The following is a 22,170-nucleotide window of genomic DNA, read 5'->3' as shown; positions in this document are numbered from 1 at the left end:
AGCCTAAAACTCCAATTTTGCCAAATTTAAACCAGCAAAATGTGCCCTCAAAAAGATTCAGCAAAAATCAGGCTATAATAGTGCTGTAAAATGTCCCAGGGACTAAAAACTGATCATTTTAGTTTTCTAGGAAAAAAATTTTAAAGGAAAATAACTTTTTTATAAGATCAGACTAAAACTAGTCGGTTAGTAACCTATGTAAACAGTGCAGAATTTAACAACTTAGTAGGGTTCACAGCAGAAGAGGCCTTCAACAAAAATGGGTCACAGTAGGAACTCTGTTTATAAATAGTCAAAATGTCCTCAAGGTCAAATCTCCACTGGGTCAAAACCCTCACTTTCAAGCGGCCACAAAACCCGCAGTTTGGAGTTGCTGGTGGAGGGTGAGAGCTGGGCCTCCCTCCCCATGGTCACCTACCCCATGCCAGCTCCGACCCCGGCAGGTCATAGATCCATGGGGCTCGACACGTTCACAAAGGTGAAGGTGGGGAGCCTCAGAGGCCTGCTGCCCCACGTCTGCTCCCAGGCTCACCTTCTGCTCTGGGCTGGAGGACACCCACTGTCCCAAAGGCTGGGCCTTTTCCTCCCGCCGCCCACTGCTTCCATCTCCTGGACCTCAGAAACGGCAGTGCTGGCAGCTGGTGCCTGGGACACAGCGCTCTTCCTGTTGAGGTAGTTTAGCATCGGCTGCTCCCGTATTCCCGACACACCGCCCCCCAACCCCAGGGTCCTGGCGCCGCACAGGGGTAGGAAGGACCCTGTGGGCTGCGTTACCAAGCTGGCTCTGTGACTCAGCCCTTGCCAATTCAGGGTTCCAGAAAGGCTGCAGGGGTCTGGAATCACAAGGGTCTCGGGGGCTTCACGTGGAAGCTCACAGGCACAAAGGTTGACCCCCAGGCCTCTAGGAGTCACAGGGCCGGACGGCTGGTGGCCTTGGGTGGTGGATTTCGTTAGGGAAGGACACTCAGGCACTCGGGAGAGGCTCAAGGGCGACTCCCCGCTGGGGACACGGGGACCTGGGAGCAGGCCCGGCCAGAGGGAGGCAGGTGACCAAGGGGCTACAGGAGGGGCGACAGTCGGCCAAGCAGCAGGCTCCAATTTGGAAAAACAGTTTCCTGTTCACTCAGGTCACTCAGAGCCCCACAGCATCATGGGATTACTCCCGCGAGGAGCTGCCTGACACTAAATGCCACCAGCACAGATCCCATTCGTTTCTCTGTTGTGGAATTAACAGTTCGGGTACTTACCGGATTGTGGTCCCTTTTAGCCTCTGGGGGACCTGGAAGAAGTGTGGAGGCATGTCTGAGTCCACTGGGTTTCCCTGCCCCTGGGGGCCGGTGTCCACATCCTCAGAGGGCCCACCTGCCGCTCCATTCACCCCTAAGGGGGCTGAGGGGCCGCACTATCACTAGAGAGCCGCGATCAGGAGCTGGCGGGCCAACCTCGTCTTGAGTGCTGTCCGAGCTGGTCCACGCCGGGGAGGCCTCGACCATCACTCAATGCTGGTGTCCCTTCCCTGCCTGCCGTGTGCAGGCACCTGGAATCCAGCTCAGGACCCCACGGTGAGGATGTGGCTCAGTGCCAAGGCAGAAGCTGGCTGATGGTCTAGCTGACCCTAAATCCAGGTTCTTTACCCCAAAACAGACTGTTATTCTTGCCACTGCTTAAAAAAGAATGCAGCTACTAATATAGTTGTTGTTCAGTAGCTCAGTCATGTCTGATTCTTTGCCATCACATGGACTGCAGCACATCAGGCTTCCCTGTCCTTCACCATCTCCCAGAGCTTGCTCAAACTCATGTCCATTGAGTCGGTGATGCCATCCAACCATCTCATCCTCTGTTATCCCCTTCTCCCGCCTTCAATCTTTCCCAGCATCAGGGTCTTTTCTAATCCAGTTCTTCGCATCAGGTGGCCAAAGTACTGGAGCTTTAGTTTCAGCATCAGTCCTTCCAATGAATATTCAGGGTTGATTTCCTTTAGGACTGACTGGTTTGATCTAGTGTAGAATTCTAATTAATTTACTGAATTGAAATTTGGGGGGAGGGACAAACTATCTTTATAGCCTAATAGTAAAGAACATGCATCTCAGAAACTAGGCTGACATCAAGAGGCCTCATCTTCCGTCTCTGCTCTGACACTGACTCAGACGCGTTCCCCTAACGTCCACCCACCATCCCCATCACTTTTCACTCTTCGGCTCTGCCCTTATTACCTCCGTCACACGTTACCTGTGTGTTTACTTTTTTGTTCGTCTCCATGAATCTGTCCACACGCGTTCCCAGAGCACAAACATCCGGTTATAACGAAGGAGGAGGAACCAGAGGCTCATCTGTAATGATAAGCGCAGGAAGCAGCCTGTGGATCCCCAAGGTCTGAGGTCACAGTGGGCTCACGACACGTCTGGGGGAGTCCCCACCAGCTGAGAAGACAGAACTGAAACCACGGGAGTGCCACGGCCACTCGAGCGAGCATCTCTCACAGCCTTCATGAAGCTTGTCCACATGGCGTCTCACTTGCCAGACGCGGGGCAGGCAGGCTTCACCCTCCCCTCGCACGCACAGACCCAGGCTCAGAGGCCTTTCCTGGGAGTGAAGACCCCGGGGCAGCAGGGGGGTGGGAATCGGGGTGCACACTTGCCTTCAGTTGGTGGGGGGATGCCCAGGAGGCCCATTGCCGGCCTAGGATGTGCACAAGTTTCAAAGAAGTTACCAAACTAGTTAAAAGACAAATATTTTAATCCAGTTTTCCCATTTTATACTAAAATCATTAATACAGGTCACAAATTGCATTTATTCTAGAAAGCAGTCAGAAGTGTGTCCATCTCTGTATAGATCTTAGTAATAAATTTTATTTGGACAAGAGAACTTGTGTACAACAGTCCAAGAGCATGATTACAGACTGCGGCCCTCCCCGGGGGCACGGGGGTATACAGTATGTGAGACAAGTTGCACCTCAGAGCCGATCATGATCAAGTTAAAAACACCTGACATACAGAATACGTGCTAATAAATTTCCTCCGGGTCATGACCAGCATGAAGAAACCAGGACACAGACGCTCGGCAGACTCTGTGAGTGTGCACAGCAATATGCTGCATTTAAGAGTCACAATCAGCTCCACGTAGTGTTAGCATTGAGCTCTCAGGAGAAATCCAAAAAATATCTCCTCCCTGTTTATGCACGGCTAGTCACACTTCGGGCTGGACAGAGCGGCGGCCACAGCCTCCGCAGGGCCCTGCCCTCGTGGACATGGCGAGGCCTGGTGCTGGCAGTCTCGGCCCAGCCCGGCTGGCGGTCTCCGCCTTCTGGCTGCGCTTCCGTCTCGCGGTCTTGTGGTGGTGAGATCAACCAGCGGGAAGCAAAGGGGCCTCGGCGTCGCATCCCTTCCAAGGAGAACGCTGGGCGATTCAAGTTTCATTCAGTCAGGAAGACGGAAGGATTTAAGGCTTCGGTGACGATTATAATCCTCTGAGAAAAGTGTTTTCCCTTCAAGTCAAGACGAGACAACCGCGTTGACTGTACTTTCTCTTGACTCTGAGAATCCCTGGAATCGGTGTAGGCAACTTGCACCTGCAGCCGAGTGTTGCGGGAGGACAGGCCCCGAGGCTGTCCCCGGTCACGTGGGTGCCAGCAGGACCTCGGCTCCCTGGGAGTGGGAGGCCCCCGGGACCACGCCAACTAGTAGGTGGAGGAGGCTGTGCTCAGGGCGTCTTCAGAGATCCTGGTGCTGGCCGGGTGGGTGCTGGCGAAGTACTTGACGTCACTGTCGCGGTCCATCTGCAAAGCCATGATGGTCTGCTCTACGGCCTCCTGGTGGCAGCTCGCGGAGGTCAGGAAGTACTCTGGAAATAGGAAGTGCAGACAATTGGAGCTAGCTTTGCTAGATGACAGTGATCCAGACTGACTCATGTTCTATGGAAAAAACCCGAATATAAGAGAATAAAAAATTTACCTTGTTTTCCTAACAGACTAAATCTTGTGCTATCTAATGGCAGCAATGCTAACAAACATATTAAAACTGGTGCTTGTTACAGCCACTACTTGCCTTAGATAGAGGAAAAACTTTTCCAAATACAAACCATCCACACAAAGAGAACCAGAGTCTTGTGCGACCGTTCACAGTGATGAATTCCAAAGGAGGAATGGGGAGCAATGTACAGGCCCCTGCGTTTTATTACGTTTGTCTACACAAACCTCTACCTGTCCTCGCTCATGAATTCACAGGTTCAAGGGACATTTATCAGGTGTTTGGGGTGGGGGGGTGCAGTTACAATAAACCCAATGGCCTGAGTCTTGAGGGAGGAGCTTATCATCTGCAGCAAAGCGTACACTAAGGAAGCGCACATCCCCTGCCTCACACACACGCTTCCCGCCCCGACGGCAAGATGGACAGCAGGTGGGTGCCAAAGGCATGGTCCTCGCTGGATACCCAACTGGCCACACTACTGAGTTCAAAGTATGAAGACAGGGTCATGTGGAACAGGAGGGTGAAAATTCAGTGTCCCTCTCCTCGCCCCTGACGCTGTGTCACTTTCCCACAACCCCAGGCCTCCCGCTCAGGCTGCCGGCCTACCTTTCTCCAGCAGGGTCTGTCTCAGTGTCTTCGCGAGCAGCACGCGCACGTTGGGAACCCTGTCGTTCGCCAAGGTGAGCAGGTGGGGCATCAGGTGCACGGCGAACTGGTCCATGGGCAGGCAGTCATCCTCGATGACGGTCTGGGGACAGAGACCTGCGTCAACTGCGGGCTCCATCGACCAGGCCGGAATGCCAGCTGGAGAAGCCCTTCAGAAACCTCTAAAGTGCCTCAGAGTCCCGCGACTACCTTTACACCAATATCCCGGGCACTCAGGAACTTGCCGTGATGCAGTAAGGCCCTGGGAGATGCGGAGCGGAGACCTGGCCGCGGAGGCCTGGCGGCACGTTCACCTTCAGAGAGCCGGGACTCCAGGCACCAACGGCCGCTACTGGGGGCTTGGGGGCCGGGGGCGGGGGGTGCCCAGATAGCAAAGCCCTGCCCTCAGGGACAGGGCAGCAGTGAAGGGGGCCCTCACCTGGCAGACAAAGACGAAGGCCTGCCGCCCGGACCACCGCGGGCAGCGGCCGAAGCTCTCCACCAGCTCCTGGATGAGGTCCGCCCCGAAGGTGGGCGGCGCTGCCTGATGCAGCTTGCGCACCATCTCGCTGACCTGCGGGGGGACACGCAGGTGAGCCACACCGCTGCCCGACCTCACCGATGCCGCTGCTCCAGGGCCCTAAGGACGTGACCACCTACCAGCTTGTAGGAGATCCAGCGCACGGAGGACACCTTGTCTGCACAGAGGTTCAGGGCGATGGGGCGAAGGTAGTCGTACACGTCCCGGGGGCTGTACAGCTCTAGGAGCAAGATGAGCTGTCTGCAGAGTGATGAGAGAGACAAAAATGCAGTCACAACCCCTCAGCCAGCATGACAGCTGGAGACGGCTGCTCGCCGGCAGCACGCACCTTCCTGGTGGAGTCTGAGTGGAACACACGGCGGGTCATGTGCAGAATCAGGTGAACAATAAACTAACAAGCTGCCCCATCCAAAGGCACGCAGACCCCGGGAGAGCGGCCCTGCAGACCCTGTCCAGCCTGGCAAAGTAGAGGAGGCTGTGCCCTCAGGAGCAGAAGCCTCGAGCGCCCACTCCATGGAAAGGCAGCAAAGCCTGTCAGCGCCCCTGCCTGGAAGCTGGCCCAGAAGGCCAGGCGGAGCTTCCTGAGCCGAGACACCTTGCTGATGCCAAGCAAGAGTCTTGTCCTGCTGGAGAGGGGTGGGGAGCACTGCCCGGACAGAGCACAGATCCGGGCAGAGACACGGCCCCAGGGAGGCTGGGGGCTCCGGGGGGCCCAACACACAGGTCTCCCCAGGGGGCAGAGGGCCTCCCTTTGCGCCGCACTGGGCAGCCTCCACCACGCAGGCAGCAACCCCAGCCCAGGGCTGGGAGGGCTCCGGGTAGAGGAGGCCCCCAGCCCCCACCCGCAGCAAAAGGCGACGGCAGCCCAGGCTGTGTCGGAGTACCCTGGGCACGAAGGTTACACGGCGACACTGCTGACGTGGCGCCCGCAGCCTGGACAGACGCCCTGCGTCCACACCAGCGCCAGAGGAGGAGGCCGGGCAGGACAGCGCCCGGGGCAGTGGCCCTGGGACGTGCGGAAATAAATACCCCAACCTCACACCCAGGCAAAGGTGTCTTCTGAAAATGCAGGTGATGCCCAGAATCCAGAATATTTAATAAAGGCCTCTGACAATTCAACTGCCCAACTGAAAAACAGGCAATGGACTTGAACAAACATCTCTCCAGAGAACAGGTACGAGTGGCCAACAGCATGTGAGAAGGTGACCATCACTGATCACTGAGGAAACGCACACCAGGACCGACGGTGCTACTCTACACCGGCTGTGATACTGGCTACGGCTGAAAAAGGGGGCGGTGTGGGGAAACGGCCCCCCTAACCCGGGCACACCCATCGCTGGCAGGGATGCAAGAGCCGGCAGCCATTGTGGAAACGGCCACGCGGTTCCTCGATCACATGAACACACAATCACTGGATGATCCAGCACGTCCTCAAAAAACTGAAACCACCACCTCTCCACGGGTGTTCACAGCAGCACCGCTCACGCCAGCTAAAAGGCAGAACCCACCCAGGGGAATGGACTGGAAGGTGGTGTGTTCACGAGAGCGGTGCACACTCGTCACAAGGAAGGTCGTTCCAACAGTTGCTCCAAGATGAGCGTGACAGCACGCTGTGTGAAGGGGCCGCACATGTGCCTGCGGCTCACGCGGCCCCCCCAGGAGAAGACGCTCACAAACGCATGGACACGGTGGGCCAACAGGCCGCAGGCGGGTGGCCGGGGCGTCCTTCTCGGATGAGGAGATGCTCTAAACGGGACAGTGGGGACACTGCGCCAGCGGCAAAGGTGCTTGTGTGTATTTTACCACAATTTTAAAAAACGAAGGTGACGTAGTCTTAAAAAAAAAAAATCTGTGAGAACTCACTGCCAGCCAGACCCACATCACAAGCCTTGTGAAAGGAGCTGGATGCCAGACAGAAATGAGGGTTCACGCGGTGACGAGGAAATAAACCCAGGACAGGCAGAGGGGAAGCAACACCCCCCACCCCCCCAAACACCCCGAAGGTCGCTCCGTCGTGAGGACTCACTCGGCCAGCTCGGCTCGGAAGCGCCAGTTTCTACTGTTGTCAGTCACCAAGAACTCCTGAAGCTGATACAGATACTCTCTTCTTTTGTCGATGTGCAGAAGCTGAAGAAACAAAATAAGAATGTTCACGAGGATAAGGCAAAGACATGATTTCCTTCCCCCGCTGCTGAACGACTGTAAACCACACGTCAGTCCTTCTGGAGGAGGACAGACGTTGTCTGAAGCGTAGGCTTAAGTCTACTTCCCTTGATAACCCCCCCACCTTCAGGAGTCCTCCTTTCCTCAGTCTTTGCTTCCTGGGTCAGGGCATGACCTCCTTTGATCTCTGCTGCGCCCTCCCCCCGACCCCCCAACCCCAGGCAAAGTGTTACAGGAACACCCCAGGGCCACCCCTGAGGAGGCAATCATGCTCCTGCTCACCCATCTGTGCCCAGTGGACAGCACTGTAATGGCACACAGTAGGTGCTCATAAATACTTGAGTGAAAAAAATTAATTTATCCCAATAACTGTTCTGTAAATATTTGAAAATAGCTTTATAAGTCAATGAGGGGGCATCCTCTAAAAGTTGATGTGTCTATTAGTCGCTCAGTTGTGTCCGACTCTTTGTGACCCCATGGACTGTAGCCCACCAGGCTCCTCTATCCATGGGATTCTCCAGGCAAGAATATTGGAGCGGGTTGTCATGCCCTCCTCCAGGGGATCTTCCTGACCCAGGGATCAAACCTGGGTCTCCTGCATTGCAGGCAGATTCTTTACCATCTGAGCCACTAAGGAAGCCCCCAGAGTTGATATAAACAGAAGCAAATAAACTTAGCTGTACATCAAACAGACATGAGTCACAAAGAAACAGTCTAAATTTAAACTCAGTATTCTGACTCTCTAGCTTCACGGAATACATTCTAACGACAATGTGCTGAAGAAGTCCTGACCATTATATGTGGCTGGTTTCATGTTGGCCTTATTATTGGAGCAATTCTGAAACTTTTTCACTTGCTCAATTAAATTAGCAAATGACTAAATATGGTAATGATGCTAAAAAACAGAGCTTTTACCACAAGAAAAGAAAAAGTGTGAAGAAAGCAGAGGAAATGGTATTGCATTGGAAGTGAAGACACCATATAAACTAAATGCCTTTTCAAACCACCTCCCCAAGCTCTTGTCCCCTGAGAACTGAGCTCCAGATGCCCAGGCTCCCCAGAAAGGACCAGGGCTGCCGCGGAGATGGGAGAAGCCGGGCCTGAAAGTGAGACGTGCCTGGAAATGAGGGGCAAAAGGACACAGGAGGTGGCTTCAACGGCTCTCAGTTGCCAAATTTACGCTTAAAACAAACAACAGAAACGGATTATATTACACAGAATAAAAAGGTAATTCTGGAGTTCATACTGATACTATTAATTTAAAAAAAAAAAACAACTTCCAAAAAGGCAGAGGAAGAGAAGAAAAAGGTTATTTTTACAGGAGATACTAGTAAGTACAGAGTTACAAAAATAGAAAATCGGTATTTTATAATTCACACAGTCACAAGTGATTCAGGGGGGAGCTGGGTACAGACGCACGAGTGCAGCAGCAGCGGGGAGAGATGCTCAGAGTCTGAACGCACTGCCCACTGAGGAGGCGCCGACCACGACCAGGAGCCTGGACTCAGCACCACTGGGGCCCCAGAAGCCCACACCATGTTACCCCTGAGAGGAGACCTGGGACCCATGCAGTAAGGCTGTGCCCCTGCATGCACCACCCGTGGAACGGAATCTGACTAGGTGACAGTGCTGACATTTCAAACTGGGGACATTCGGCAAGACCACCGGCCTGGCCTCTTCAAACAGGCCCAGGCCACTGAAGGTGGGAGTCAGCGAGGCTGGTCTGGATCTAAGGGACTGAAGAGGCACTTCAATTCAACGTGCGATTCCCCACTGGGGTCTGAGTCGAGGGGACAATTCGGGACAGTTTGAGAAACTGTGATTACAATTCTCTTGCACCTCAGACTTACAGCTACAGTGGCTGCCTACGACTAAACCGTTTATGGTCAGTGCTGCTCCTATTGAAGACCAGGGTCCACGTCAGGGTAAGGACAAGGGGACCTCCCAGAGTTCCCATACACCACAGAAGGCTGAACATCTATGGGATTTTCTGTGTTCAGTTCAGTAATGTTTGAGAAAAAGATGTATTCACGTTTGTAACCACGATCTAACATCATTTCCAAATGAAATTCAGCGTGATCGTTAAATTAAAACACTAAAGTGACAGCAGCAAAACTGACCAGAGTGGGACTGTTTTCTAAGTCACCTTTTGCCATCGAACTCATGGCTACATTTCTCACGGAACACATGGGAACCTATCATCTGTGGCAGTGTGGAGTCAAAACTCTTAAATCGACAGTGGTAGTATTTTAACGTAAAAGAACTTAAAAGCTACCTTCAGAAAGTCGTGCAAGTGCTTCAGGACGCCTATCCTGACTTCATCGAGGTCTTTTAAAAATCCATTAAAAATTGGGACCAGGTCTGCAGCTGTGAGCTGGTCTCCCAGGATGACTGCAAGCTCATGGATGGAGAAAGCTAACGTTCTTCGAACCTTCCACTGCAGGAGTGAAGACAACGGCGTTAGTGAGCAGAACACAAAGTCCTGGTGCTTTAACATCTGGACAGTACATGGAGGCTAACGTATATCTGAACAATGTTATTAACCTCAAGTGAAATAAAAATAAAACTAATAATAGATACCCAGTTTAAAATGCTATCAAAAACTGGCAGTTAACTGGAGCCCATTATACAGAGCGAAGTAAGCCAGAAAGATAAAGACCATTACAGTCTACTAACACATATATATGGAATATAGAAAGATGGTAACGATAACCCTATATGCAAAACAGAAAAAGAGACTCAGATGTATAGAACAGACTTGTGGACTCTGGGAGAAGGCGAGGGTGGGATGTTTCAAGAGAACAGCATTGAAACATGTATATTATCTAGGGTGAAACAGATCACCAGCCCAGGTTGGGTGCATGAGACAAGTGCTCGGGCCTGGTGCACTGGGAAGACCCAGAGGGATCGGGTGGAGAGGGAGGTGGGAGGGGGGACCGGGATGGGGAATACATGTAAATCCATGGCTAATTCATTTCAATGTATGACAAAAACTACTGTAATGATGTAAAGTAATTAGCCTCCAACTAATAAAAATAAATGAAAAAAAAAAAACTGGCAGAATAATGTCAAGTCCCTCAGAGTATGCATCATTCCCCCCTTCACTCAGGAAGGAAGACAGTGCTTCGCGAGCATGGTGGAGCTCCCTGCGTGCCTTCGGAGCACTGGGGGCCCGACTTCCTGGTGTCCCCCTCCTGACTCCACACAGTCTATACCCTGGATTAACAACAACCCCAAAACGTATTCTTAAAGAACTGGCCATTAGAGAAATACAAGATTGGGGAAATATCTTGAAGGCAGCCCTGGAAAAGAACTACTCAACAGGAATGCCCTGCTTTTGTAGGAAACTTTATGTCAAAAACTTCTTCATGTGGCCTTAATTTAAAAATCCACTTTGTTATTTAGCTTGAAACTTTACTAGCTGAGAAGCTGTTTAGGACAAGGGATTTATCCCCATTCCCAAACACCAGGATCTCTTCCTAAGACAGAATGCTGTGCCCACAGTGATTGATGTGCGCCCCACAGAGGAGGACGGGGTGCTCGGAGGAGCCCCTCTCCACCCTGCTCAGAGCTGTCCCGTCACTGTCACCACAGCCACAAGAGGCCGGGGAACAAAGGTGGAGAACTGCTCAGACAGGGTCACCGGCTGTGTGGAGGAAGCATTTCTGATACTGTTTCTGGGGGAAAGGAGGCCCCACTTTCTCAAGAACGAATCTGCACATACATTTCAGACAACAGCACTAGCACCTCTGTGAGTTAGGGGCATCGGCAGTTCAAATGGGAGGCAGATTCTAGCAGTTTGGTCCAAAAGAAGGCATGATGTGTGAGTGGAGCGAGGAGCCTGGCCCGCAGGGAGACCTTCTGCGCCCGCCCCCTGCCTCGGCCCCCAGGTTTGCCCGGCGGCCCCACACCTGCATGTCCGAGGCCAGCGTCTCGTAGGTCTCGCGCAGGCAGTGCCAGTTCTGGCGGCCGAGCGTCAGTGCCACGCCCGGCAGGCTGTAGGCACAGTGCTTGGCGATCTCGGTGTCCACGGTCTGTGCCCGTGAGGGGTCGGTCATGGACAAGTACTGGTCAAGCAGGGCCTGGGGCACCACGTCCTAAACGAGACAGGTTGAGACTTTGTAGATTAGGTACGCTTATGTTAAATATCTGGATTTAATGCAGCATCTCATACAGTAGCAAAAAACCTGTCTCCACGTCTCTAATAACTGAAAGAGATAAGAAAACATGCGAAGGGAAATACATGTATCAGTGAATAAAAGTACCTCTAAGAGAAAGACGACAAACAAGACCTAAAACAGAAAACAGCTTAGACGATGATAAGAACTGTTCACTAAATTTACAAGACATCAGAAACAAGAGCAGGTGGGTTCAGTGCTGGCAAAGATTACAGAGTCTGGAATGACCCAGAGACCCAGGTGAAATGGGTCTGCTCCCGCGCCATCATCAGCCAGGATCTTAAAACTACCACCACCTCCTCCAGAGGGGAATTTTAGCAATTATTTATAGAAACTTGAAGTGTGCACACCTCTAACAACTTGTATGAATGATCTTGGGTGGTACAGCTTTGCAAGGAGCTACAAGACAAAGGCACAACTGCTGCCTTTGGTGAAAAACAAAGTGGGTGCTGGAAGAGAAAGCTGTGAAGGCAGCTCAATTCTGTACTTTGTAAATCTATTCTCTATTTTTAAAAAATAAAGTGGAAACTCAAGGAAGCAATGAGACAGTCTTTATGTACTGGCTTGGAAAAAGCATGCCTTAAAACACTGTGAATATGGACTCCATTTTTAATCAACAGAACAAACAAAAATCAAGGATTTGCCCCCTTTGGCCCAGGCACCATCATGATGCACGGGCTTCACCTGTAATGTCACAGCACACCTCACACCCACCACAGCCCTGGCCCCATGGGTGGGGGAGGAGGTGGATCTGCGTTCCCGTGCAAAGAGCTCCAAGACACGATGTTTTAAAAAGAGAAGAAAAGAAAGGCACCATCACACTCCAGTGGTCCCACTTGAAGCCTCTGCCTCAGGTCACCCTGTGGCTGACGGCACCTCATGGCGGCCCTGGCCCTGTGTCCACGTTCTCCTCTCTGAAACCCAGCTCCACCTGACAAGCCACACAACCCCGGCAAGAAGACCAGGCATGACAGCCTGGCTGTCTCTGAAAGACAAAGGTGCGCATATATGTGCGCACGTGCCCACAGACACGCTCTGAGGAAACATGGAGGAGGGCGGCTGTGGTCACCCTGGGGGGCAGGGATCATGGTGTGAGAAAGAAAAGGTCTCTGCTTGTCCTCCACTGCTTGAATCTTCTCATCAAAAATATGACACACAAGCACTCCTTTCCAAAACATCATCAGAAGGGCCAAATTTGGGGAGAAATGGGTTGAAAAGTGGAGTGAAAGTGACATGTCGGGGTCACTGACCTGGACTTTAGCTCTCCTTTCCTCATCAGGGCTGAAACCACTGCTGGTGCCCGAATCTGAGTCATTGTGAATGTAGTGGAGGGCAGAGTCCACGGTCTGTCGGGAGAAAAGTCACTCAGACAGCCGGCCCTGTCGGGCAGCTCCCTGCTCTCACACCGTTCAAGCTGCTCACCTTTCACAACTTCCGAAAGACAGGAGTGCATATAAAGTCTTCATGCTTTTCAACATTTATAAACAGATGTTAAGACCTCCTAAAAGTTCCCCTGCCTCAAATCAAACTTGCAGAATAGGCTGCTTAAGCTTTAAAAATAAATTCCAGAAGAAATGTAATTGAAAAGCAAATTTAGAAATAATTTTGAAAAGGCCCAAATCTCTAAAATTAGCGATCAATAAAAACAGTACTTAGAAGGTACTACAGTCAACTCTTCTACGGTATGTCATATGCAGTTTTTCTTCTACTATTTCTATTCCTGGCTATTTCTAGTTTCACAAATACACCTTTTTTTCTTGTCACAGATGACACTGTAGCACGGGCAAAGCCAGTGCAGGACACAGGCCGGAGGGGCCAGCACAGCCTGCACCCACTCCTGGCCTCAAGTCCCGATCTTTGCTCAACACCGTGCTCGCTGCAGGGAGAGGCCGGGCAGGGACCCAGCGCCTCGCCAGAAAGACACGGGAGGAGTTCGTCACCCCGACAGAGGGCTCTGCCCCCTGCGGTGAGGGACACCCACACCTGGGCTGCGGTGGGCAGGACGGAGCAACTGTTAACTCCAAGCACCAGCCATGAGCCTCTGGTGTCACAGAGATGGCACACACTGACTTTATGCAGAAGGGGGGGGCACCAGGTGGCCGGGATGAGCCCCACAGCTGCCCAAGAACATGTGCCCGCCCCGTGGCACCCTCACCTCCTCACTGATCAAAGGCCCAGCAGCGTCATGGTCGAGCCGGCAGCTGGGGAGCTCGTCCTGGGGGGTCCTCCGGGCGGCCTCGCCAGCCTCGTCGCCGGCATCCAGGCTGGAGGCACGCAGGGCAGCAGCCAAGACGTCCACCTGCGCTGTGGGCCAAAGGACAGGCTGTGAGTGGGGCCGCCACGTGGGACTCCCCCTGCGCGGACGCGGTTACGGGCTCAACGAGGCGCAGTGTTCTGGGGACACCACCCTCGAGAAGCTGGAAGAGACCGCTATTGTGGTCAATCATTAGTTTTCCAAGGGAAGAAGTAGAAAACTAATACGTTTTCATAAGATTAAAGTGTTTACCCACTACTGTGCATTACTCTGCGTTAGTATGAGAAGAGGTGCTATCTAGTCAATTTCAGGGTCAGTGAACTATGTTTCGGGGACCATGAGCGGGACTGGCTTACTTACTAAGCCACCTTAGCAGGAGAGCAGTCACACAGACCCTGCCAACATAAAACACGGGAATTACAAAGACGTCTGTGGCAGTCACATTTAAACATCTCACATCTTACTCTGGTTTATTTATATTTTCCTCTTTTTTTTTTTTTTTTTTTAAGTGAAATCAGTGACTTGCCCCAAACACAGGAATCCCAAACAAGCACGATCTTGCTCTCAGGAAAGCAAAACAACAGACTGCCAAGCAGCAGTGCTGAAGTCTGGCAATAGCACTGTCTACGACTTTGAGTTACATCATCTGTATAAAAGTCGTTCAAAGTGAAGATAAGCAGTCTTCCTCCTCTGCCCCAAACAAATGAGGAATTTAGCCAAAAAAAAAAAAACAAAAACAACAAACCATTTTGTTTAGCATTATTCAAATAACAATCCACCTGGACACTCAAAACATAGGAATTTATAAAGGTTAACTGCAAATTTATTTAGTATAAAGATGAGAAAGTGGGCTCCTGCTCTACTTAAACATGATTAAAAAGCAATCAGCATTTTATTAAGATCGCCTATCACCACGCTGCAGCGTTTATAAAATTCACTATAAAGTTCCCTATGAGGCAGTGGCAGCAGAGACAGAGGAAATGTACAGGACGACGAGCTGACGGATCACATCACACTGAGGTGTCTGAGCGTGAAAGCCTACTCGCGGAATGTATCCTCACTCTTCCGAGAATCTCAGCGGCTATCTGTACTAATCCTCTAGTCACTTCTGCTCCCCTTTTAAAAGCCTCTGAGTTCCCACAAGGAAATCATCGAAGAACTAAAGGAGGCCGACTGTCCGGTCCATGCTCTGGACTGGGCAAGTGCTCTGCCCCCGGCAGACACAGCTGGGGGGTCTGTGTCCCTGACCCCCGATGACCCCGTCCCGGGAAGCCTTTCACAGAGCATGCCCCGCACAGGCAGCCTGCTCCGGGGGTGCTCTGCGCACGCCTGCTGTCAGTCAGTTCTCTAACACCTAATAAACATTAATGGGAATATTGAATATGCTACTTTTAATGCTTTTTAAACAAATAAGCTAGAAGTAATCTGTGTAGTTTGCTTTTTGCAAAGAGCTACATGGACATATGAGTTTCAGGATATAACTGTGTGTTTCCCATCATGAAACAGGGACTAACACTGTTTGACTTAAAATTTACAGCCTGCAGTTGAGATTTTAGTAGCAATGCTATATTACGATTTAATTATTTCTCTAATTCAGCTCTTAAATCTGCTACAATTTAAATGTGTCATGCCATTCTTTCTGTCCGCAATGCTGATGTTTGATAACACAGTCATTTATCGACTGAATCAACCAGCGTCACTTATCGAGCACCTTGTATGTGCCAGGTACTCTTCTAGGCAGTGACCATAAAGTGACAACAGACGCTAAAGCCCAACAAAGGCAACGGCTGACTTCACCTCCACTGATGAAATTTCCCAAGTTTAAATGTTTTGTGTTTAGAAGGACACTGAAGGTATGGCTCTGTCTGCTTTAAAAGAAGGGATCTGCTAACATTGAGCAAACTGACAGTTTACAAAACTGCTTCTGCCCCAAACAAGGAAAGAGAAGGCCACAGAAGCTCTGGAGACCCGCAGTTTGGGGATTTTTCAAAACTGCTTTGTTTTACAGTAACATTCCAGACTGCCCTGATAGTTAGCGTGGTCAGGAGCCCTGATGATGCTCTGATGTCACCGGGGTCAGGTGCCCACACTCAGACCGTACATCACCCTCGGCACCCACTCCGGAGTGGGGCGGCCCGAGCCGTCTCCCCACACCCGTTTCATCATGTCAGAGCAGCCTGTTATTTTTACACGTCACACAAAGCGACCTGCAAGGCTGCCATTAACAATGGCAGAACCCAGGTGACGCAAGTGTAACCCAATGGAACAAGGGCCGAACTGAGACATGAAGATGCCAGTGGGACCCTCGCCAATGAGCACCGCATCCTGCTCCATAGGAAGATGGGCATCTCATCCCCACTAACAGGTCAGTCCTTCCTACACAGTCCTCCTTCCGTAAAACAAAGCACTGATGCTTGTAGGAAGGTACTGAGACCCAGGGCAGACGAGCGGAGGCAGGACTCAAGGTTTAAACTGTAGACCAGTGAGTGCATGTGAACACATCAGAGTGATCCGTGAACCAGCACACTGGAACCTGCTACACTCAGAACAGTGACAAACTCATCTAAAATTTACTCCCTAAAAGGCAGACCAACCATACTCAAGATAAGACTGCATGATGACAATTGGTTGATAGCGATTTTTAAAAGGGAATCTTTCTGGCAGAAAGAAAATCAGAAAGTAACATTTCATCAGAACAAAGAACCAACTCCCTCCCATACCTTTCACATCAGGGTCATCAATGTGCGGCTCCAGGTTTTCTATCATCTCCTCCAGCTCCTTCCTGGTGGCCATGGTGATGCTGGTAGAGCTGGAGGCGGGCACTTCGGGCTCCACGTCCAGCCTCTGTGGGCCAGGCTCGCTCCCAGAGCCCTGCTCCAGCTCCACGTCCAGGTCTATCTCGGGGAGAGGAGTCCTCCAGAAGTGGAAGGAGTTGTACAGCTCCTGGTCCAGGGGAGCTGAGTCCTGTGCACCGGTGCCCACCTCCGGCCGGGACGCTAACCTGCAGGCGCAGGGCTCCTGCTCCTCTTCGTTGCCAGTCGTGTCTGGGGGAGGCTCTGGGGACAACGGGGGAGGTTCCGGGGACGACCGGCGAGGTGAGGAGCTCTCCGCGGGAGCGCTCAGTTCACCCGGCAGCTGCCTTGGGCTCTCCGCGCCGTCTGCCAGAGAGTCTTCCAGGTGGACGCTGCAATCACCCACAGTGGGCCTGCTCTCTACGTCCTCTGGAGCGTCTTCACCCCTGGTCCTTTCATTGCTTTGTTTGGGAAAGAGAGTGAAAGTATCAAGATAATTCCTGAAGAAAACCAATAAAAGATACTACTTAAAGCATTTAGAGTTAAAATATTAAAGATTTTTATTTAAAAAATATTTAACTTTAAATATTAAAGATTACAAATTTTCCACACAAATTCAGTAGTTTGTGTATATCACTGATGATGCTTTTTTTTCCATCAGTTGTTCTGTGTTCAGAGATGCAAACATCAATTAAGTCTAGATATTAAAATACTAGGTATTAGTTGGAGGAGACAATATTTAAGAACTCTGTGATGATACAATACCATGCTAATTTCAAGAACAAAGAAACTAAAAAGAAACAGTAGGAAAATAAATTCCCACAGGGCATTTCAAGCTAAATACATCTTTTAAATTATCTGATTTTTAGGATTATGGTATTGTCACCATGTTCCAGTGATATACTGACAAGCTGAGAATTAAAACCGCCTTGCCCACACTGAAAAGAAACAAGCCCCTCCATGCAGCATTAGAAAAGATCCTTATTTACTACCTTACAAAATACATTCAAGTCCACTTAAGTGTAAGTACAGTTAATTCTATTTCTTCTGCACTTTCAGCTCTACTCCCAGATGTTCCCCCCAAATGGAGTCATGACCTAATTGGTAGAGAGATAGTACAAGCCACTAAACCTAAAGCTCACTAGTCACTCCATCCATCACCTAAGCTAAGTTTATCCTCTAAAGTTTATTTGACTCAACTACATTTAACAAATGTGTACTGAGCACCTACTAGGAGCCAGGAGGTGACACTGTATTGAGGATCTGTGTGTGAATGAGACTCAGGTCCTGCTCCTGAGGTTGTAATAAAGAGGCAAACAGCAACAGAGCAGGTGACCACTGGCAAAGCAGTGAGTACAGAAGCCAGCCCGTGATCACGGGAGGCGGGGCTGGGAGGAAAGGCTTCCGATGGAACAACAGGAGTCGTGTCTGAAGAACCAGTCAGCGTCTGCGAGTCTTGAGGGGAAGTGAGCTCAGACAGACGTGAGAAGGCAGAAGCAACACAGAGGGGCAGCACTTTCAGAAAACAGAAGCGCGAGTGTGAGGGTTCAGAGAGGAGATGCTGCGGTCTGCATGGGCCGAGCTGGGACCTACATGCAATTCCAGGTGGTGACGCCCCGGGACAGTGGTCAGACCCTGAGCCAGACCAGAGGGGACTCCGGAGGATGAGTGTGGGCTGGGCCTGCGTGTCCACACGCTGGGTGTGCAGAGTAACCAAGATACGGCATTCCTCTCGTACAAGAGGGTGCGTGAGGCGCAGGGAGAAAAGTCTGAAGAGATGAAGAACTGGAGATGCAGGAGGCTGATGGAATAGCTGACAAAGCCACGTCTTTCTCGGGAGGACAAACAGGGGCTGAGAACACAGGCGGGCAGATGAGACAGGTGACGAGACACCTCTTTCTAAGAAACATGACAGGGAGGTGAGGATGGATACAGGCCAGGTGAGTGCAGGGGAGAAGTTCAAGATGCTCCCCTGAAACACAGGCCCTTGAATATACAGAATAAAAGACATTACACAGGAGGCTCTCCAGCCTGCGTTCTGGCAGGTGACGACTACCACCTACGTGATGCCCTGGCCACCGTGCGTGGTCTCAGGAGGTCACCCACTTCCCGGATTAGGTTTTGTCTCATAGGAATGTTTACACTTTTCAGAAACGATTTTCTGGAAACACAGAATGATTATTTTACAAAGTTGTTTTAGATACAGATACATTTTAAAAAGTCATCTGAAAACAGACCACACAGTGATAGCATTTAAAATTCTGGTATTTCTCCTCCGTTCATATAAACCATAAACTAGGCCACATGCACACGTAAACTGTGCGAGAGCCGATTCTCACCCTGCATTTGCGCTGCAGGCGCCACGTTCTTGCCCTGCTCATCAAGCGAGGGGCTGGCTGCAGTACCCGAAGCACCCTGGAGGTCCCCATCAGTCCTCCAAACCACTGCTCCCATGTGCAATAAACATCCTCCATGTGTGTATGAATTACATGACGTTTTTCCAACCATCTTCTTTATTAAAGATATTTTTTCTTTTGTTTTAAGAAATGATTGGGATAATTGGTAATATCTGAATGAAATCTCTAGAGGACAGTATTGTATCTATTTTAAGTTTTCAATTTTGGTAATGAGACTGTGGTTATGTGTTCATGTCTGTGTGTTTTGAGGAAATAGTGAAATATTTAAGAAAGATATCATGTCATCAAAAAATCATGTCTAAAACTTATCTCAAAGAACTCAGAAAATAATAATAACTATGGTAAAATCTTAACATTTGAAGAAATCCAGAAGAAGGGTTTATGGGATTCTCTGTGCTATTTTTACAGCTTTTTTGATATTATGCAAACTAAATTTTAAAAATCAAAGCAACAGGACGTTGCTTGGTGGGGGTGGGGAGCAAATGACTGAAACTTAAGAGGTTTCAGTTATCTGAAGTTATCTGTTATCTGAAGAACTTAATAAATTTCCATTTAAAACTCACAAATAGAACCCAATTCAAAGCCAATTCGTTTGGAAAACTATTCCAAGGGCCTGAAGCTCCTTTATCACTACCTCATCTCAGCATTAAATTTTAACATTCTCAGCAGGAAAAGCAAGGAGTCACTGGCCAAGTCACTCTATCTGCTATGAAAAATTACTAATCTGTCCTGACTTCAAGCTCCTACTACGGTTTTCAAAAGAGAAAAAACACCTTCCCTCACATGAAATTCTGCAAAGTATTAAATTCTGTATGAATACCAGTTGCTTCAAACTGTCAAAAATATAAATTCTCTAAATACGCTTTTTCCTGAAGCTGAGTAATGACCAGTGCACCATCAAGCTGCTGAAGATGGTCAGGATTCTGACCTTCCTAACAGTCAGTCTTGCAAACACCGCCATACGTGCAAACGTTGCTTGGAGAAGGGAGGAGAGGGGTCGGCACAGCAAGCAGAGCACCCAGCTCCATGGAGGTACCTGAGGTTCAGCCAGGAACGCGTCTTCACCAGCACCCACGTCCCCTCGGCATCTACACTGGCTGACAGTTAACATCCTTAGGGTCCAGGTGAGCTAAGGCCCTGGCCTAGGAAAGTGACTGGGGAACTGCTGGTCCCCGAAGTGCATGGGCGTGCTGGGCAACAGCAGACACGGACTCTATGTGCTCACTTAACGGAGACTCAACATCAGTGAAATACTTCCAAATTTAAACCAATAACAATCAATTTTACTTACAAAAAGTTAGCTTTATGCTAAATTGACAAAGACTAGCAAAAATGATTCAGTTACTTAAGGCTTTTGGGATAAAATCCATTACTTTCTTACATTAACTCATTTGAGATTTATCACATGCCGAGCACATGCCAGGCCCGGTGATGGTGTGATAACACAAGACAAACCCAGGCTACCGCGTGGGGGACCTGTAGTCTGTGGATGTCATGTGCAAGTGCAGGATGAGGAGACAGGCCCACATTGGCGCTTGTTCTCCAGTGCTCAAGACACATAGGATGCAAACGCTCTGGGTTTCCTCCAAGACACTGAGGTCGTCCTGTCCAGACAGCTCTCTGTTAAATGAGGTGTGGGCAGAACAGGATGGTGTTCCAGACAGAAAGAGGGAGACCCAAAAGAAGGCAGCATGTGCAGACAGCAATGTGATATTAATAGCTGATTTAGCTAAATGGAAGACAGGGTGCTCATTTCAGATAACAGTGCAAATCTCAACACTTAACTACTCTGGAAGCACCTTTCTCAACACCTTCAAAGAAGCCTGATCCAGGGTGAGTGAGAGAGAAACCTAGCATTTTATAAAGTCAGAGGTTTATAATCAATACATGCTTCAAACAGTGAAAGTGAAAGTCAAGTCGCTCAGTCGTGTCCGACTCTTTGCGACTCTATGGACTGCAGCCTACCAGGCTCCTCAGTCCATGGGATTTTCCAGGCAAGAACACTGGAGTGAGTTGCCATTTCCTTCTCCAGGGGATCTTCCGGACCCAGGGATAGAACCTGGGTCTCCCACAATGTAGGCAGACACTTTACTGTCTGAGCTACCAGGGAAACCAAAGAGTACTAAGTGATATTAAGCATCTCCAGGATCAGATAAAACAATACAAACGAAATAAACAGCAGTGGAAATATATTGCCAAAAACTTGCTTTGTAATACATCTGCTTGAGAAATCTGAATTCTAGGAAACTGAGAGGACCCTCAGAACAAGAACCAAGTCCTGTGTATCTGGCCATAGTCACTGGTTCACAGTAGGTGCTCAATTAAGTTTTGCAAAATCAACCAATCAACCAACCTTAAAAAGCAAAACTAGATTTAAGGCAGCTCAACAGGTATTTAAGAGTGGGCCACCCAGGTAATGGCTCTGAGATGAATAATACGTGGAACTACGTGATGGCTTCTACAATATCTAACAGAACTCTTTCTGCAGCCAGGAACTGCCTCCTCCCCCCACCAACGTCATTAATACGAGTCAACAAAGTGTAAAAATACAGTTAAAGTCCAGTGCTACAAAAGCACTGACCTGACACTACATTACAATGGAAGACCTCATTACAATGGAAGAGGAGTTAAGGTTTGTAGCCAAAAGAGAACTAACAGTCTTTAAACAGCTCTTCCAACAAGACCTTATAGAGGCAGTCCAGCAACATCACCAGCCATGTTTGGCCACACCAATGTTTTTGTCAATAAAGTTTTATTGGAACACAGTTGAGCCCACACAGCACAGACTGTCTGCAAAGGCAGAGTGAGTAGTTCTGACTGAGACTTAAAGTATTCACTGCAGGTCTTTTACGGGAAGTCTACTCACCCCTGTCCTGTACGATTCTCTGTAACTTTACATTATCACTTCCTAGACTCTTTCCAGATTCATAAATAAATAAAAGCTATGCAACAGTCTTTATACAATTAGTGCCACTAGCCAAAAGGTCGCTGATGTTAACAGCGAAGAGTAGAGAACCCCCACCGCCCATCATCACTGAAAAACGTCCTGCAGCAATGGTTTTCAAAGGAAGTGACCAACTTTCCTCGCTAGAAAGACAGCTTTAGGGTGATTTTTCATCCTTCACAGAGAACAGTACCTTGGGTTTGTTTGACTATTCAGCAGGACAGGAGGAGAACGGGCAAAAAGGTAAAACAAGGCAGCAGAGAAGAAAGGA

General features: G+C 49.7%; 1 protein-coding gene across 12 annotated transcripts in view; it reads right to left on the bottom strand.

The window, feature by feature from the left end:
- Nucleotides 1-2,718: 2,718 nt before the first annotated feature.
- Nucleotides 2,719-22,170, bottom strand: part of PPP4R1 (protein phosphatase 4 regulatory subunit 1) — a 55,384-nt gene continuing 35,932 nt past the window's right edge. For all 12 annotated transcript variants that reach the window (XM_070452651.1, XM_070452653.1, XM_070452652.1 and 9 more), the window contains 10 exons: nt 16,467-16,999; nt 13,648-13,796; nt 12,743-12,838; nt 11,226-11,411; nt 9,590-9,751; nt 7,178-7,278; nt 5,271-5,391; nt 5,050-5,184; nt 4,572-4,713; nt 2,719-3,840 (listed from right to left, as the gene is read on the bottom strand). In XM_070452651.1, coding sequence (XP_070308752.1) covers nt 3,677-3,840; nt 4,572-4,713; nt 5,050-5,184; nt 5,271-5,391; nt 7,178-7,278; nt 9,590-9,751; nt 11,226-11,411; nt 12,743-12,838; nt 13,648-13,796; nt 16,467-16,999 — 1,789 coding nt within the window. In that variant the 3' untranslated portion in view covers nt 2,719-3,676. The remainder of the gene's footprint in view (nt 3,841-4,571; nt 4,714-5,049; nt 5,185-5,270; nt 5,392-7,177; nt 7,279-9,589; nt 9,752-11,225; nt 11,412-12,742; nt 12,839-13,647; nt 13,797-16,466; nt 17,000-22,170) is intronic.

Source organism: Odocoileus virginianus, chromosome 22 (assembly GCF_023699985.2).
Source record: "Odocoileus virginianus isolate 20LAN1187 ecotype Illinois chromosome 22, Ovbor_1.2, whole genome shotgun sequence".
Lineage (NCBI taxonomy): Eukaryota > Metazoa > Chordata > Mammalia > Artiodactyla > Cervidae > Odocoileus > Odocoileus virginianus.
The sequence above is the reverse complement of the archived record's forward strand: the minus strand, read 5'-3'. Positions and strand labels throughout refer to the sequence as shown.